The 16659-nt window shown below is 43.7% G+C and overlaps 1 protein-coding gene across 1 annotated transcript in view; it reads right to left on the bottom strand.

Moving 5' to 3' along the window:
* Positions 1-5289: 5289 nt before the first annotated feature.
* The window catches only part of CCNB2 (cyclin B2), a 27606-nt gene continuing 16236 nt past the window's right edge, over positions 5290-16659 (bottom strand). The window contains exons 4-9 of the mRNA XM_049613716.1: positions 14548-14718; positions 14286-14444; positions 12167-12403; positions 11722-11862; positions 6680-6790; positions 5290-5569 (exon numbers count right to left, since the gene is read on the bottom strand). Coding sequence (XP_049469673.1) covers positions 5459-5569; positions 6680-6790; positions 11722-11862; positions 12167-12403; positions 14286-14444; positions 14548-14718 — 930 coding nt within the window. The 3' untranslated portion in view covers positions 5290-5458. The remainder of the gene's footprint in view (positions 5570-6679; positions 6791-11721; positions 11863-12166; positions 12404-14285; positions 14445-14547; positions 14719-16659) is intronic.

The following is a 16659-nucleotide window of genomic DNA, read 5'->3' as shown; positions in this document are numbered from 1 at the left end:
AGAGCATCATGTATAAACTTGTCAAATCACTAAGTTGTACACCTGAAACTACAGCATTGTGTGTTAGCTATACTGAAAAAAAAATTAATGGCTTTACATAATTTTCCTAATGTTATGCATTAAAGAATAAAATAACCCAGGGGCGCCTGGGTGGCTCAGTCAGTTAAGCATCATCTGACTCTTGATTTCGGCTCAGGTCATGATCTCATGGCTCCTGGATTTGAGCCCCGCATCGGGGTCTGTGCTGACAGTGCAGAGCCTGCTTGGGATTCTCTCTCTCTCTCTTTCTCTCTCTCTGCCCCTCCTCCCCCACCTCCAAATAAATAAACTTAAAATTTTTAAAATGGGGAGAAAAATCAATCCTGGCTACTTTTAATGATTGGCCTTTAAAACTGGAGTGTAACCAGGACCCCTCAGGCTCTAGGTGACAGCGTAGGAACTGAGTCCAGCCTCTGGACAAGCAGCAGGAAGAGCCCTGGCTCAGGACCACAGAGCAAGCCCCACCTCTGCACCCAGAAGCCTCGCCTAGTGCCAGGCCCAAGGGGGTCCACAACAAGTGATGCTTGAGTAGGTGAGTAAACACTTGTTTATAGGTGTGAAGTCCTTATCCTAGGCTTCTCTTGGCCCCGTATCTAGCCAGGCCTGCCATTTTGTTCACTGTTCAGCTAAGTAGTCGTGTGGTTAGTTTGGGAGTCACTTCACCTGGGAGAGTGTAAAGAGGATCAAGGGGCCACCTCTGCCTTCTACAATACCCCATCCTGTTTGGAATGATTATATGCTTACACACATATACCATACATATACAGAAGTAGAAAATGCAGTGTGAAGATGTGACAGATCCCTTCAACCAAAGGTTTTAAAGTAACCAAGTACCAAGTGAGCAGGCTTGAATGTTCCCTAGGACAGAGATGTTCAAACGAGCAATAGACAAGCAGTTCTCAAACCCTTTGGCCTCAGAACCCCTTTATACTCTTCAGTGTTACCAACATTTAAAAAAATAATAAAAATAAATAAAATTTTAAAAAGGGGAGACTGGGTGGCTCAGTTGCTTGAGTGTCTGACTTTGGCCCGGGTCATGATCTCACAGTTGTGAGTTCAAGCCCCGCGTCGGGCTCTGTACTGACAGCTCTGAGCCTGGAGCCTGCTTTGGATTCTGTGTCTCCCTCTTTCTCTGCCCCTCTCCTGCTCATGCTCTTTCAAATAAACATGTTAAAAAAATTAAAATAAAATAAAATATACTCTTCAATGTTATTGAAGACCTCAAAGAGTTCTGCTTTTGTCTGTTATAGCTATCTGTATTTACCATAAGAGAAATTAGAAAATTAAAAAAAAAAATTTTTTTTAATGTTTATCTTATTTTTGAGAGAGACAGCACAAGCTGGGGAAGTACAGAGAGAGAGGGACACAGAATCTGCAGCAGGCTCCAGTCTCTACCTAAGCTTTCAGCACAGAGCCCAATGCGGGACTCAAACTTGTGAACCATGAGATCACGACCTGAGCTGAAGTCGGTTGCTCAACTGACTGAGCCACCCAGGAGCTCCTAAAACAGAAAATTTTAAAACACCAACAAACACACATACACATTCCACTAACCACCAGAGCGATGACATCATCACTTCTCATAGCCTCTGGAAGATTCCACCTTACACTAATGACAGACAAGAACAAAAAAAGGCAAACATCTTAGTATTATCATGAAAATAGTTTTGACCTCATGGTCTTCTTGAAGGAGTCTCAAGATACCCCAGGGGACCCCAGGCCACATTTTGAGAACCACCAGAGGGACTAAGTGCTAATAAACAGGGGGTGGAGCAGGCAGCGCAGTTGGCTCTCTGAAAACATCATGCAAAAGGGTCATCTCTTCCACAGTGCTTACGGAAGCAAGACGATGCCCATGGAGAGGGCAAAGGCTGAGGCCTTTTTTATAAGCCTGTTCCCCCAACAGGTGTGAAAAACATGCACACATGTTGCCTCAGCCCATCTGGTCAAACCTGATACCATCATTACCAAGCCCAGCCCTAATGGTGTGGAAAGGTGATGGGAAGCAGTTTCCTTTTAAAAAAAATTTTTTTTTGTTTAGTCATCTTTGAGAGACAGAGAGAAACAGAGCATGAGCAGGGGAGGGGCAGAGAGAGAGGGACACACAGAATCGGAAGCAGGCTCTAGGCTCCGAGCTGTCAGCACAGAGCCTGACACGGAGCTCGAACTCACGAACCGTGAGATGGTGACCTGAGCTGAAGTTGGACGCTCAAATGACTGAGCCACCCAGGCGCCCCAACAGTTTCCTTTTTAAAGAACATTCTTTGTGGGGTGCCTGGGTGACTCGGTCGGTTAAGCGTCTGACTTCAGCTCAAGTCACCATCTCACGGTTTGTGAGTTAGGGCCCTGCATGGGGCTCTGTGCTGACAGCTCAGAGCCTGGAGTCTGCTTTGGATTCTGTGTGTGTGTCTCTCTCTCTGCCCCTCCCCTGCTTGCACACTCTCTCTCTCTCTCAAAAATAAGTAAACATCAAAATAAAGAAAGAACATTTCTTCCAAAGTGCACATACCATGTCCACTCATGTTCCAACAGCTGGAACTTAGTCACGCCTCAACTGCCAGGGAGACTGGGAGAGTCTTGCTGGGGACAGTTAGTTTCGGTGTGGAGAGCAGCTTATCCCAGGCACCAGGGAGAGATCTTCCTCCTCCTTCAGGCATGGCTCCTTCCAGGCAGAGATGTCCACAAGAACAAGTACGAGACAACATGGCTATGCATCCACGTAACTGACGATCTTCACTGACTTGCCACAGAGCAGGGCTTATACATAATCCAAATCTTTTCTCTTCTGGACTCCCTCTGAACTCCGCAGACCTCCTGAGTGAAGCTGGGCAGACTAAAGGCTGGCCCTGCCTCTACTTGCTACTTTTACAGTGGCTTCATTGCCAGGTGGGGTCAGAGTCCAGTTTCGGGAGTACGGTGTGTACAGGATGCATCTTTGGTGGAGAACCTGATGATGTTCCTGGCACCTTTCACTTTTATGGTCAAAGAGTGGGAGCCATTCTGCAACATCACTCCGTTTCCTGCCTTGTTTTGTGTCGCTCCAGAGGCCTAGCTGGTCTTCACAGTTGCTCCTGAATTTAGGAACTTATTTTTACTCTTACCAACTACTTGATGCCTTTCCTGCCTACAGTACTGCACCTGCCCCTTCTAACCAGCATGAACTACTCTAAAACCACTTAGCAAATGAGAAGGATCAGTGCAGTTCACTACTTTGCCCAAGGTCATGCAGCTCTGAAGTAGAGGAACCCGTCAATTGACCCCTGATCTGACCCCAATGCCCATGCTTTTCATCTTTGTCTTCAATCAAGCAAATAACAAAGAGTTTGATAGTCTGTCAACCTTTCAACTTCCAATATCTTTTTCTCAAAAATCAAAAACCAAAATTAAAAAAAAAACTCACAAACAGGACTCAACAGCTATAAATTTGTAAACTCTCTCTCTCTCAGAGACAGCAGGCACACGAGCAGGGGAGAGGTAGAGAGAGAGGGGAGAGAATCCCAGGCAGAAACCATGCTGTCAGCACAGAACCTGACATGGGGCTCAATTCCACAAACAATGAGATCATAACCTGAGCCGAAATCAAGAGTCAGATGCTTCCGAGTGAACCACCCAAATGCCCCTGTAAATTGCTTTGACAGGCAAGAGCTGTGCCTAACATATCTTTGAATGCCCAATGTCCATCTCATTCCAAGACCACCACCTCCTTATAATAATAGCCACAAACATTCAAGCACATCCAGACACTGTGCTAAGGGCTTGGCATACTTTACTTTGCACTACAACATTATGAGGTAGATGCTCTTACCCCCATGTTACAGACACAAAAACAAGGCACAGAGATCATAGTTGCTAAGTAGACTCAGACCCATGCGATGCAGCTTCAGCATCTGTGCTCTTCAAATACTATGGTTCCATCACCTCATTTTCTAGTTGCAATGCTTTTATATTATGATTTCTACTTTTACAGTAGTAATTTCTTATTTCATATGTATAACACTTTAGTTTTGGGTGCCTGCTATGGCACATAGGAAGGATATTAAAGGTCTTTTTTTATGACATCCTGTAAATAGGAATTTCCTGAGTCGGGGTATTTAATATTTAACTAAGCAAAATATGTAATAAAGAAGCTATAAAATGTCTCAGAATAGTCTACAAAACCCATCTCTTCTTGACGAGAAGCTGGAGCTCAAGCATCCCCGGGAAGCGAAAGCTTCCTCGCAGGGTCTCACTTCATTACTATTCACATGTGTGACCCAAGTCAGCCTAAGTCTGCCATGAGAACAAGTCTCACTCAAAGAGAGATACTTCTAAAGCTTTACACTAGGATTTTAACACAGAAGACTCCCATTTCTCCAAGTGCTCACGCACATAAAGACTTACTTAGGCGGCCCGGCCTGCCTAGGGAGAGGGGTGGGAAGTGAGCACTAGCTACAGCCAGCCAGGCTCGCCTCCCAGGGCAGCCAGAAGCCACAGCTGAGTCTCAGAACCAGCACCTGCACATCTCACTGTCACGCAGAAGGCAGCACTTACCACACTCTGGACTGGGGAACGGCGGAGTTAAGAGTTTACTGCAAAGCTTCTCTGAGCCTTTATGAATCGTAATGTGTTTGCAATGTTTCCCGAATGTATTTGACTAGCTCCTTTTTCTCAAAAAGCAATTAACATGTGCTGAGCTAATAGTTTGGGAAGTTGTTGCTGTAAGACACTCATTTATTTTATGGGTTTTGTTTTTGTTTTTAGTGGTTGGAGACTGTGAATGCATTCACACTTAGAGAATAATGCTAAATGTGATCAACTGCCTGCCAAAAAAAAAAACAAATAGTAACCCATGAAATAGGAAAATGCATTCCAAGTTTCAACATTAACAAGGTGTCACAGACCCGTTTTTGTTTTCCAGTGGTGGCCCCTTAGGACTGACATTCCTGGTCCCCACCATGCCTTTGAAGGAGAGGCATACTGTGAGGGCTGCTTCTGGTAGCCCTCAGCCCAGTGGGCCAGGCGTTCCTGTATAGGAATGAGAAAATAGTTGAGTACATTCTGAAAAGAAACAGTCATAGTTATCCTCCCGTTTTCAAATTTCATCATGAATCTTTTTATATCTCAGAAGTTTAAGAATGGGTTAGCATTCACTGAAGCCAAGTTCTAGTTTTTCCATTTGAGAAAGTGGCAGGAAGATCTTTCCCAAAGCCATAAAGGCAATAATTTACATGCTTCTCATAATAGCTCAAAAAGAAATAAATACACATAGGATACCTGAAGAAAAATTAATAGCTTTATTTTTCCTCAATATACATTTAGAAAATAGGTCTAAGAAAAGCTTTCATGAAATAGACCAGACGACTATGTACAAAGTGAAGAGTTCCAAATCAGCAAGTCAAAGCACCCAAATGAAGCACTCTTCCCTGAGGGCCACGGCAGCCTAGGACCGTCCCATCAGAGGGGACGCAAGCTCTTGGATGGCTTTTGAGTTCAGCTGAGGAATCGTGCTGATCTTCAGGAGTTTGCTGCTTGCATACTTATTCTTGATGGCCTGCAGAAGTCATCTGTGATTAAGCACGCATCAGGACCCCCTACCTTATACCATGTTCCTAGTCTAATTCACAAGTATTTAAGGGCCAGACCCACAATCTCCAACTAGTGCGATGATGCTGAATCACTGAAGCCAGCTAGAGCTCTGAGGTCATAATGTGTTGCACCCGACAATTTTCTTCCATGCCTAGCAATGGATAAAGCCCAGCTGGTAGCACAGGTGATGGAGGAATAAATGGTGTCAAGGTCCAAGGAGCAGGCTCTCTCTCCTATGTTGCCAGAGGGTTGGGAGGTAGGAGCTGTGTTTATCATACCTAAGCACCATCACGACAGAACAGGTCTGCCAGGACCGGCAGCAACAACTGGCAATAAAAGCAAGTGGCAACCAGTGCTTAGCGGGTCCCAGACAACAATACCCTAAGGACTGAAAACATGTCACACTTCCATGGTGTGCTAAATCATACAGAAACTACATGCAAGGAACCGGGGGTGAGGACGCTCGGCACAAATGCCTTGCTCTTTGTCACCACACCTGTGGTGATACTCGGCATCACACAAGCACAGGACAGCACCCAATCTCCTCTGACTCCTCCTCTCAGGTGGGCCCCACAGAGACAGATACCAGACCCCGAGGAGGCTTTCTGAATGGGCTTCTTGCCCCTCCCTCTTCACCATGATTTGGTCACTGTCCCAAAAGATCCTGGACAAAGGCCCTGAGTGATCCCACCCCAAAACCCGAGTCTTCACGGAGCCCTTTGACGTGGGCCCTTGCTGTTCCAGATGACATGGGGAGCGCCTTCCCTGATGCTGAGTGCCCCGCCCAGGATGCTGGGACAAGGTGGGGAGACACACTGAATGGCCATCTGGCTGACTACCTGGGGCCTGGACCTGGTTAGCCTAGCTACTTAGTTTTGAAGAAAGTCTGCTTTTCGGATACGTCAGTATGCTCCATCCATCCCCTGCTGGACTAGAAAAGAGTTCGTGCTAAAATAGACTCTCACATATGCCAATATTACGTTTACATGAAAACGCAAACGCACATACGTACACATACTCTCATTCACAAAACCCATAATCTAATGCTTTCCACGGTTGGGGGAGGAGTACTTACGATGAATTTCGTTAAGTTTTCGTTAACTTTCACGACATTTTTGGCCATGTGCTGCATGACTTCCAATACTTCATTCTCTGTGTATCCAGTGTAATACTGCTGTTTTAAGTTCTGGAACACAATGAAGAGAAAAGGTGCAAGATAAAGCCTCCGCTTCTTTAGAAGAGCACATCTTATACATGCTAACATCACTTATCACTTGCATAAAAGCTATACAATGATATTCTTACTTTTGTAAAATTCAGTAACAGCCCTAAACACTACCATTGTACCAGCAAAGCAGCCAGTAAAAGCAGATGACTCTGGCTCTGAGCAAGACTAAATTAAGACACTGTGCAACTTCAGCTAAATCAAGTGACAAAGTTCCCATAATTATTATTTTTTTTAAAAAGGTTGCAGGGGTATGTAGGGTACTCCAAGTAACAAAGCTTTCATGCTTCTATCACCACACCGGGGTGGGAGTGGGGGGATGGAAAGTGGGGCAGAGTAAAAATAAAACCCAGCAAAGGAAAGCCCCTTTCAGAGTAATGGCAGAGACCTGGGACAAGCACATCTCACACATACACCACCGCCCCCCCTGCCCCAATCAAAGCCCTACTGGACAGTGGCTGGTGGGGAGCTGGACAGAGCTGATTCCCATATTGTTAGGGAAAGAGGTTCATTATTAAGAATAAATTAGGCCGTGGGCAGCAATCTAATCTACAAAATCCAGAAGAACTAAAGACTGCCCGGGATTCTCTCGTTGGGCACTGTGTAGTTAAGCACTGGAGAACAGAGAGCAGAGAAGCCTCTAGGGGTAGAGGCTTTGTGACCTAGCCTCCTGGAGAACAAAGGTCAAGCAAAAGGACAGTTGTTGATTGGCAGTAAGATCTATCATGTGTGAAGATAGGTAACCTAACTTTATTTCAGTTCTGTGATAAAATTCTAAAAGCCAAAGTACATCTGTCTCATATGCACAATCTAATTGGGAAGATAAATCATAATTTAATCTTTTTCTTTTTTACTTTTTTTCTTTTTTAAGAGAGAGAGAGGGAGTGCATATGAGCAGGGGAGAGGGGCAGAGAGAGAGAATCTTAAGCAGGCTCTACTCTCAGCAGAACCTGACACAGGGCTTGATCCCACAATCCTGGAATCATGACCTGAGCTGAAATCAAGAGTCAGATGCTCAACTAACTGGGCCATCCAGGCGCCCCAGTCACAATTTAATCTTATTCCTAAAGTATTTTTTTTATTAATTTAAAGTAGGCTCCTTGCCCAATGTGGGGCTTGAATCCACAACTCTGAGATCAAGAGTCTCATGCTGTACCCACTGAGGCTGCCATGTGCCCCAATCCTAAAATGATTTAAAGAAAAAAAGAACAAAGCAAGATTAATTCTGAAATAACACACAACCACCGGCATTTTCAAGTCAATTCCCAGAAAACGAGAAGACCTAGAGCTAGTAGGTTCAGAGCCCAAAGAAGACATGTCCCAGAGGAAAGTAACTTAGCTAAAATGAGCCACTGGTACCAGGACCCTATATCATCCATGTACCAGCAGCCTTGTTCCCTCAAGTTTTTTATTTCAAAAAATTTCAAATTATTTCAGAAAAAATGAGATAACATAATGAACATCTGTACATCTTTTGTGCAGATTCACCTATTAACATTTTGCCACTTTCTCGTTTTCTCTCTCATGGTGTCTGCAGCTAACTCAGTTGCAAATGGTTTAGCAGGAATTGTGTATGTATGTATTCACACACAATTTTGGAACTATTTGACAATGAGTTGCAGACACCATTACACATCACTTCTAAATGCTTCAGAAACATCCCCTAAATAGTATTTTCCTGTCTAGACACAAAGCTTTTCACAAAAAAAATCAACATTTCCATAGTATCATCTAGAATACAGTCTATATTCAAATTTCTCCAACTGTTCCAAAAACATCTTTCATGGATTTGTCTTTTTAGATCCAGGTCCAATTAAGGTACATGCAGTATATCTGATCTTTGGGGGGTTTTTTACTTAAAACAACTCCTATTTTCTTGGCTTTAAATGACAACTTGAAGAGTCCAGGCCAGTTACTTTTAGAACATCCCACATTTAAATCTGAGTGTTTCCTGATGACTGGATTCGTGTCAAACATCTGGGGCATGAATTTCATGGAGATGATAATGCATTACTTCTTATTGCACCAGAACATAGGTCAAGTCAGGTGCTCCTACCACTGGTGATGCCAAGCTTGATCACCAGGTTAAGGTGGTAATTTGCAGACTCCCTATCATAAAGGTACAGCTTTCTTCAGCATTATTACATACCTCTGAGGTGATATTTTGAGACCATGTGAATCTTGTCCTCCAAAATTACCTCACCTAATGATATGAGCATCAGTCGATCCTCACTTGAATCAGTTTTTACATTAGGGGTTAAAATTTTATTTATTTATTTTTTTTAATATGTATTTTGAGAGAGCGTGTGTGTGCACGAGCAGGCAAGGGGGGAGAGAGAGATTCCTAAGCAGGCTCCGTGCTGTCAGTGCAGAGCCCGATACAGGGGCTCATCTCAAGCACTGTGGGATCATAACCTGAGCCAAAACCAAGGGTCAGAGGCTTCATCAACTGAGCCACCCAGGCGCCCCTAAAATTTGATTTCTAACTCTACCATTCTTTCTGCTTTAATTAGCTGGTATCCTGATTAAAAAATAATAATAATAAAGAGCCCCTCTTCCATTCTTTCTTTTGTATCATTATAAATGCATGGATTTTTAAAAATGTGTTACAATCAGGGTGCCTGGTGGCTCAATTGGTTAAGTGTCTGACTTCAGCTCAGGTCATATCACAGTTTATGGGTTTGAGCCCTGTTATTAGGATCTCTGTTGTCAGCACAGAGCCTGCCTCATCCTCCATCTCTCTCTCTCAACAAATAAACATTTTTTAAAAATGCATTACAATCTATTACTGTCACTATTCATTTTTTTTTTTTTTTTTTTTACATTTATTCATTTCTGAGAGACAGAGAGAGACAGAGCACAAGTGCGGGAGGGGCAGAGAGAGAGGGAGACACAGAATCCAAAGCAGGCTCCAGGCTCTGAGCTGTCAGCACAGAGCCCGACGCGGGCCTCGAACTCACAAACTGCAAGATCATGACCTGAACCGAAGTCAGATGCTTAACTGACTGAGCCACCCAGGCGCCCCTGTCACTATTCTTTACAATGCTCAGATCGAGTCAGTAAGAGCCCTTTCAAGCCAGTTCCTATGTCCTTTTCACACGACCCCCACTGATCCTTGAGAATTTGCTTGGTGTCTATTACAAACTGATCTAGGCTCACCTTATACTTCTTCTCCCCCAACCCTGAGAGCAGCTATCTCTCAAAGGTAGCCTAGTTCCTAGTGGGTAATGGTACTTAGTATCCATTATGTGGGCACTAGGTATGATCATTGCTACTGGGTTATCACTGTTTCCGGGCCCTCTCATGATTAATTTACCGATATTTCCAAAATAGATTTAACGCCATAGGGGTTTTCCTTTGTTTTTAATTGTTAATATTATCCCTCTTCTTATTGTGAAAATTTTAGTCCTTAATAACATTGAATGTTTGTTTTACCCTAATATTCCTAAATAGTTTCACAATTATAATAACAGATTACTACTAACAATACATCTCCCAAGTAAACTTTAAGTATGTTACCTCTTTTGGTCCTTTGTTTTATCTAACCTGATAAAGTAATTCTTCCCTCAGTGTTCTATTACCAGTTTGATATATGGTGACATTGTTGTTTCTGTTAAATTCCAGTTAGGGTTTGCATAAACACTCATATTGTTCAGAAATCAAAAAAGTTACATTATATTGTATACAGCTGATAAAAAATTACAACCACAAGTGTTGCTCCCATCCCCAGCCTTCTACCTGTTCCCACCCAACCCCACAGGTATCATTTCCATTAGTTTCTGGTCTATTCTTCCTGTTTTTTTTTTTTTTTTTTTTTAATTAGGAAATACCTAAGCACACATACGTACTCTCTCTCTCTCTCTTATTCCCCTTCTTTCTTACAAAAAATGTGTGGAGGGACAGCCCTGCCATGGTGTCCTGGCAAGCTTGCAGGCAGCCACATAGGGCCAGGCAAAGGCCTGAAGCCCAGCTGATGTGTCTTGGCAGAATGCTTGGTGATCCTCCTGGAATGTGAGGGGAGGGAGGCTGGGAAGAGCAGCTCCCACCCTCCTCCATATCTCCCCTGAGAGGCTATCTTGAGACCGTTTCTTAACACCTGGGCTCTGAGTAGGCTTTTGTTCTGCTGCTCTTGGGGCACAACTACAGATGATAAAACTGCTTAGTACCAGTCTAGAGTTGGCTCCTTCGCAAAAGGGTATCCCACGACTCCCACTGTAGTCACCTGGCCCCTTTCGTTTTGGTTCTTGTCCGTTTTGGTGCGTGAGATAAGGACCACAGTTGCTGGCAGCTTTGGCTACTTGTATAAACCTAAAAGTGGCTCCTTTTTACCTTTACTGGCTCAATCAATTGGGCCTTGGCCCTGCTTTTGTCTTAGATGCTTGACGCCTTGCTGGTTTCATTTAACCAAAGATCCCAGAAACCTTAGCATACCAGTTGTAGGCAGCCGTGCGCAGCCTTCACAACTGTATAGTTAGCACCTGGGTGCCATGGTGTGCTTACCTAGTCTACGTCTGAAGCATTCCAAGCAGCTTTCTTTTAGGCTTCTGGATTTTATTTTTTTTTTTTTTTAAATTTTTTTTTTTCAACGTTTTTTATTTATTTTTGGGACAGAGAGAGACAGAGCATGAACGGGGGAGGGGCAGAGAGAGAGGGAGACACAGAAGCGGAAACAGGCTCCAGGCTCCGAGCCATCAGCCCAGAGCCTGACGCGGGGCTCGAACTCACGGACCGCAAGATCGTGACCTGGCTGAAGTCGGACGCTTAACCGACTGCGCCACCCAGGCGCCCCTAGGCTTCTGGATTTTAACAATTGCTTTAACAACACTGTGGTGAAAATGGTAAGACCTTTCATATCCAGAGGGTCTAAAATTTCTTCTTAACGCAACACTCACCCATTTTCCTTGGCCTATAACTTTCTGGGACAGGCAGGATGCAGCCGCTGCCACCTTCGAAGGGTGATAATGCACCATGTCATAGTCAATGAGAGTCAGCTCCATCAGGTATTTGGCTAAAGTATGCTGTTCCACATCGACCTAGGATTGAATAGCCCACAGCAGTAAGAAGCACAGCTATTATCACTGTCTTGCAAAATCACAGGTGAAGGCCTAGGAGCTGAAATCCACTCAATTCACCCGTCCTTCCCAGCAAGTGCCCTATTCCACAGAATATTAAAAACACAGAGCATGAGGTCTTTTAAGAATTGAGGAGATAAAACATTAGGACTTAATGAGAACATGTTTTCCATAAATTTTTAAGTTTTCCTTTAATTGGATCAATGTTTCTAGCATAAGACAACAGGGGGAAAATAAAGTCTCATATGGAATCGGAGGCACTTACCTCCCCAGCTTTTGAGGCCCGCCTTAAGAAGTGCAGTGGCAAAGGTCGACCCAACTCAAATTTCAGTTCTTTCAAAATCAATGTTTCCATTTCTCGGATTTGGGAGCTTGTATAAGCATTGTCTGTGATGTAAACAAAGTCTTCGATATTTGGAGAAAACATCTCTTCATATTTGGAAGCCAAGAGCAGAGCCGTAATTCCAACCAGTTGAAGCTTCTTACGGGAAACCGGTTGAACCTAATTGAAGAAGAAGGTGTCAAAAGTTATGTCCAACCAGAGGACTGGGGCACTGGGGGGAAGAAAGTGAGAGCGAATCACGTCCTGCAGAAGTACACATCGTCTCTCCTCATCCCCCTCTTACGAGCACAGGTAAACTGTGTATTAATTGCAGGTACCGTCAGGGGCTCCTGGCTGGCTCACTAGGTGGAGCATGTGACTCTTGATTTCAGGGTTGTGGGTTCAAGCCCCACACTGGGTGTAGAGATTACTGAGTATTCACTCTGTGCCAAGCACAGTGCAAAGATTTCAGTAATCATCTCACTGAATCCTCGCAAAAATCCTAGGAAGTATATGTATTTTTCTCCACATACAAAGAGATGGGCTGAGAAGAGATTCAGACACTAGCCCAAGATCACTCAGCTTCTCAGTAGGGAAGAAATAAGCCTGAGAACCAAGCTCCTGGTCTGTGCTCCAGTCTCATCATCCTGGCTTGAACATCTGGGGGAAGTCCCAACATGGCACTCCACACAGTCTGAATCAAGATAAGGTCAAGCCAAAAAGCAGGGTTAAATAATGGATGCCTAGGGATGTGGAAGGGGCTATCTCAAACATTTCCTTAATCATTCATTACCAAAAGTACGCTCATTATTCAACCTGAGGTATCTTCAAAGATGCTTCAGAGTCAGAAGAAATCTCAGTCCGGGGTATGAGTGTTTCCCTTCATTTTCTTTTTCTTTTAAAGTTTTTTTTTGTTTGTTTGTTTTTTTACATTTATTTATTTTTGAGACAGAGAGAGACAGAACATGGGCAGAGAGAGAGAGAGAGAGAGAGAGAGAGAGAGAGAAAACACAGAATCCAAAGCAGGCTCCAGGTTCTGAGCTATCAGCACAGAGCCTGACATGCGGCTCGAACTGAGGGAGCCACGAGATCATGACCTGAGCCGAAGTCGGACCCTCAACCAACTGAGCCACCCAGGCACCCCTTCTTTTTCTTTTAAACTGGGACTTCGCTTTTCTTGCTTCAACTCTCATTTTTTAAAATCTACCTAAAATCTGACTGCTTTCCTACCCCATGAGGAATGTATAATGCAAACCACTGAATCTATGGTTTCGTAGGATTTTGTGGTATCTCAGGGTCATCATTATAATAAATACAATTATTACTGTATTGTTGGGCAGAATTTGCACTTGAGTTATATCATAAATGTCAACTTTAAATACATAAATCTTTATCTGCAGTAGGGCTACTGCCTGATGGATAACACTAGTGCTTTCTATCTGGCATTTCCTCTAACTGGTTAGGGTTTTAGGACACCAGGTGATAACTATTTTGATGACCACTCCTGCCTCTCAGCTTAATTTCTTACATTCCTCTACTTTAGACCTCCATAACTCAGTATACTCCCCACACATACTCCCAATCCCCCTTTAAAAAATTCTGCCTCCTCTCCTTTCTATAGCGATTCATGCAACAGCTGGCTGGATACTGCAACATTCTCTAGCTAAATTCCTCATTTTTCAGATGAGGAAACTTAACAACAGAGAGCACCAAATTACAAAATCGATTAAGCAGACCTGGAAAACCAATATCCAAAGGCACCACAGGCTTGGGCTGACCTTCAGACCTCGTGTTGGTATGTTTCCTCTGATGAATGACTGGCAATGCAGCGTCTCCCTCCCTGGGGCCCCCAGCATTTCTCTGCAGGCTGACCTGACACAAACGCCCAGCACTGGTCAGCATCACCAGAGGTCTGACACACTTGGCTACTTTCCCTTCTGGCACATGAAGTTCCTCGGTTTCTCACAAAGTGACTTTGGGTCTTTTCTTCAAGGTACCACCCTTTGGTATTGCACAATGCAATTCCAGTGCGCACTGCTACAATCCCTGAAGCCACACTCACCTGTAAAAATCGATCCATGATGGCGACGCACATGTACAGGGTCTCCTGCAGCAGCCTAAACTTGGAGTGGACTTGCACCAGCCAGTCCACCAGGATGGCGCGCATGCGTCCGTTTATCTCCCTTCCATCTAAGAAGCGTGGATTTATGGATTGCAGAACCTGTTGACGGAATGAAAAGTTTAAAAAGCTGACCTCATTTCCTTCCCAGCTGTGTGGTGAATTCCACATTGCTTGCACAACCAACACCCAGAGGCCCACTCACCTCAAGCTGCCTTAGATACTGGTAGATATCCTTAACATAGTCGCTGCAGAGCTGAGGGTTCTCCCAGTCCTCATTATCAATATCCTCGATTTTGCAGAGCAAGGCATCAGAGAAAGCTTGGCAGAGGTTCTCTTCCTTCATGGAGATATCCTCCTCTGGGGGAGCAGGACCCTACATGGACAAATTAATGTGCAGTAGCCTTAATCATTAATCATAGCCAAATACATGCAGAGGCAACTGGTTTTAAAAGTAGCATATGCATTTTTAAAATATGTGAAAGCCAAAACAAACAAATTTCAGAGTAAGAGGTGACTAACTCAAGATGTAGTAGATGAAGTTTTTAGGGATATACTCCTCTGTTTAAAGTTCTGTAATTTCACTCCGAGGGAAAACCTTAAGTCCTCACCATGGCCTGTGGGCCTGCATGATCTGGCTTTCTCCTCTTCCTCTGCTGACCGCCTCCTATTTCCCTGCCCTTGGTTTGCTTCACTGCAGCCTCCCTCACTGCAAGTGGGCTCCCTCTTCACAGAAGCTCTTGTCCCTGCACCCCTGTGGGTAAACTTTTAGTTTAAAAGTTACCTTCTCAATTAGGTATATCCTGACCCCCCATTTTAAATCACTGTCTGCCACCTATCATCACCCCCACCACATTTCATTCCTCTTACTGTGTTTTTCCCCATAGAACCTATAACCTTCTAACAGATTATGGAGTTTACTAATATACGATGTATATTATTTTCTGTCTATGTCTGCTAGAGTGTAAGCTCTATAAGCTTACATTTATTTAAACTGATTTTGGTCCCTAAGGTATCTCAAATACCTATATCATCCCTGACACATAGTAGGTGCTCACTAAATATTTATTCAATGAAAGAAACTTAGACACCTGGGTTAAGAGACTCTTAAGAGCTGATAGTTCACCTCAGCTGTAGCCTCTTCTGCGAGTATAAAGATTTCCTCTCGTAAACTAATTTATTCTAAATTGAGAAACTGGCAACTAAAAAGCAGAAAAGCACATTCCAGCCTATGAATAAAATAGGAGGAGGAAGCAAAGACTGAGTAAGCACACACCCAGTATTTTCTTATGCTGACTGGGTGGCTATTAAAGTCACACAAATTAAAAATTTATAAAGTAGGTTAAAAACAAGCATTTGGTAATGAAGTATAAATAAACCATTACTTTTCAAAAGAATAAGAGGTACTTCTCAAAGTAAAACCTAACAGGACTGCTAGACTATAGAGACTGGGTATTAAAGAAATAAAATATAGAAAAAGAAGGATGTATAATAAACAAACCATTTTAATTTATATTAAAGCTCAGTGATTATAGTTTCCAGTCTTAGAGAAGGATAAAACAGTAACAGCAGCAGCAGGAAAATACTTACAGCAGTTCAGATCACATCCTTTCCTCAAACACCAAAGTTCTTAAACTGAGGAAGGGTCAGCTGAGCAAGTTATGCAGGTATGCATGCCACTTATTCAAGAATTTAAGAACCTCAAGGGACTAGAATGAATAAGAGCTACTTGGGGTACCAGGGAAAAACCTAGATAAGGTTACCAGAGAAGATGAGACCTCAAGGCAAATGAATAGGCAAAAGGTAGGCAAGCACAAAGTCCCAGAGGAAGCCAAGAAATAAAGGCAAGTCTTGGGAAGTACACGCTGATTTGGAATGGTGGGAGGTAGTGCATGATGTGAGAGAAGATGGGCTGGAAAGGTGAGCAAGAACCTTGCTAAGGAGTTTAGATTTTACCCGAAGGGAAGTGAACCCACTGAAGGAATGGAGCAAGAGTGGCTAGAATCAGAGGCACCTGGCTGGTTCAGTTGGTGGAGCAACAGACTCTTGAAATTGGGGTTGGGGGTTCGAGCCCCCTGTTGGGTGTAGGGATTACTTAAAAATAAAATCTTAAAAAAAAAAAAAAAAAGGTGTTGGGGTGTTTGGGTGGCTTAGTCATTTAAGCATCCAACTCTTGATTTTGGTCCAGGTCATGATCACACAGTTGTGAGATCGAGCCCCACGTCAGGCCCTGTGTTGGGTATGAAGCCTGTTTAGGATTCTCTCTCTCCTTCTCCCTCTGCCCCTGCCCTGCTCACACATGCAGGCATGCTCTATC

This window comes from Panthera uncia (genome assembly GCF_023721935.1).
Source record: "Panthera uncia isolate 11264 chromosome B3 unlocalized genomic scaffold, Puncia_PCG_1.0 HiC_scaffold_1, whole genome shotgun sequence".
Lineage (NCBI taxonomy): Eukaryota > Metazoa > Chordata > Mammalia > Carnivora > Felidae > Panthera > Panthera uncia.
This window is presented reverse-complemented; position numbering and strand designations above follow the sequence as displayed.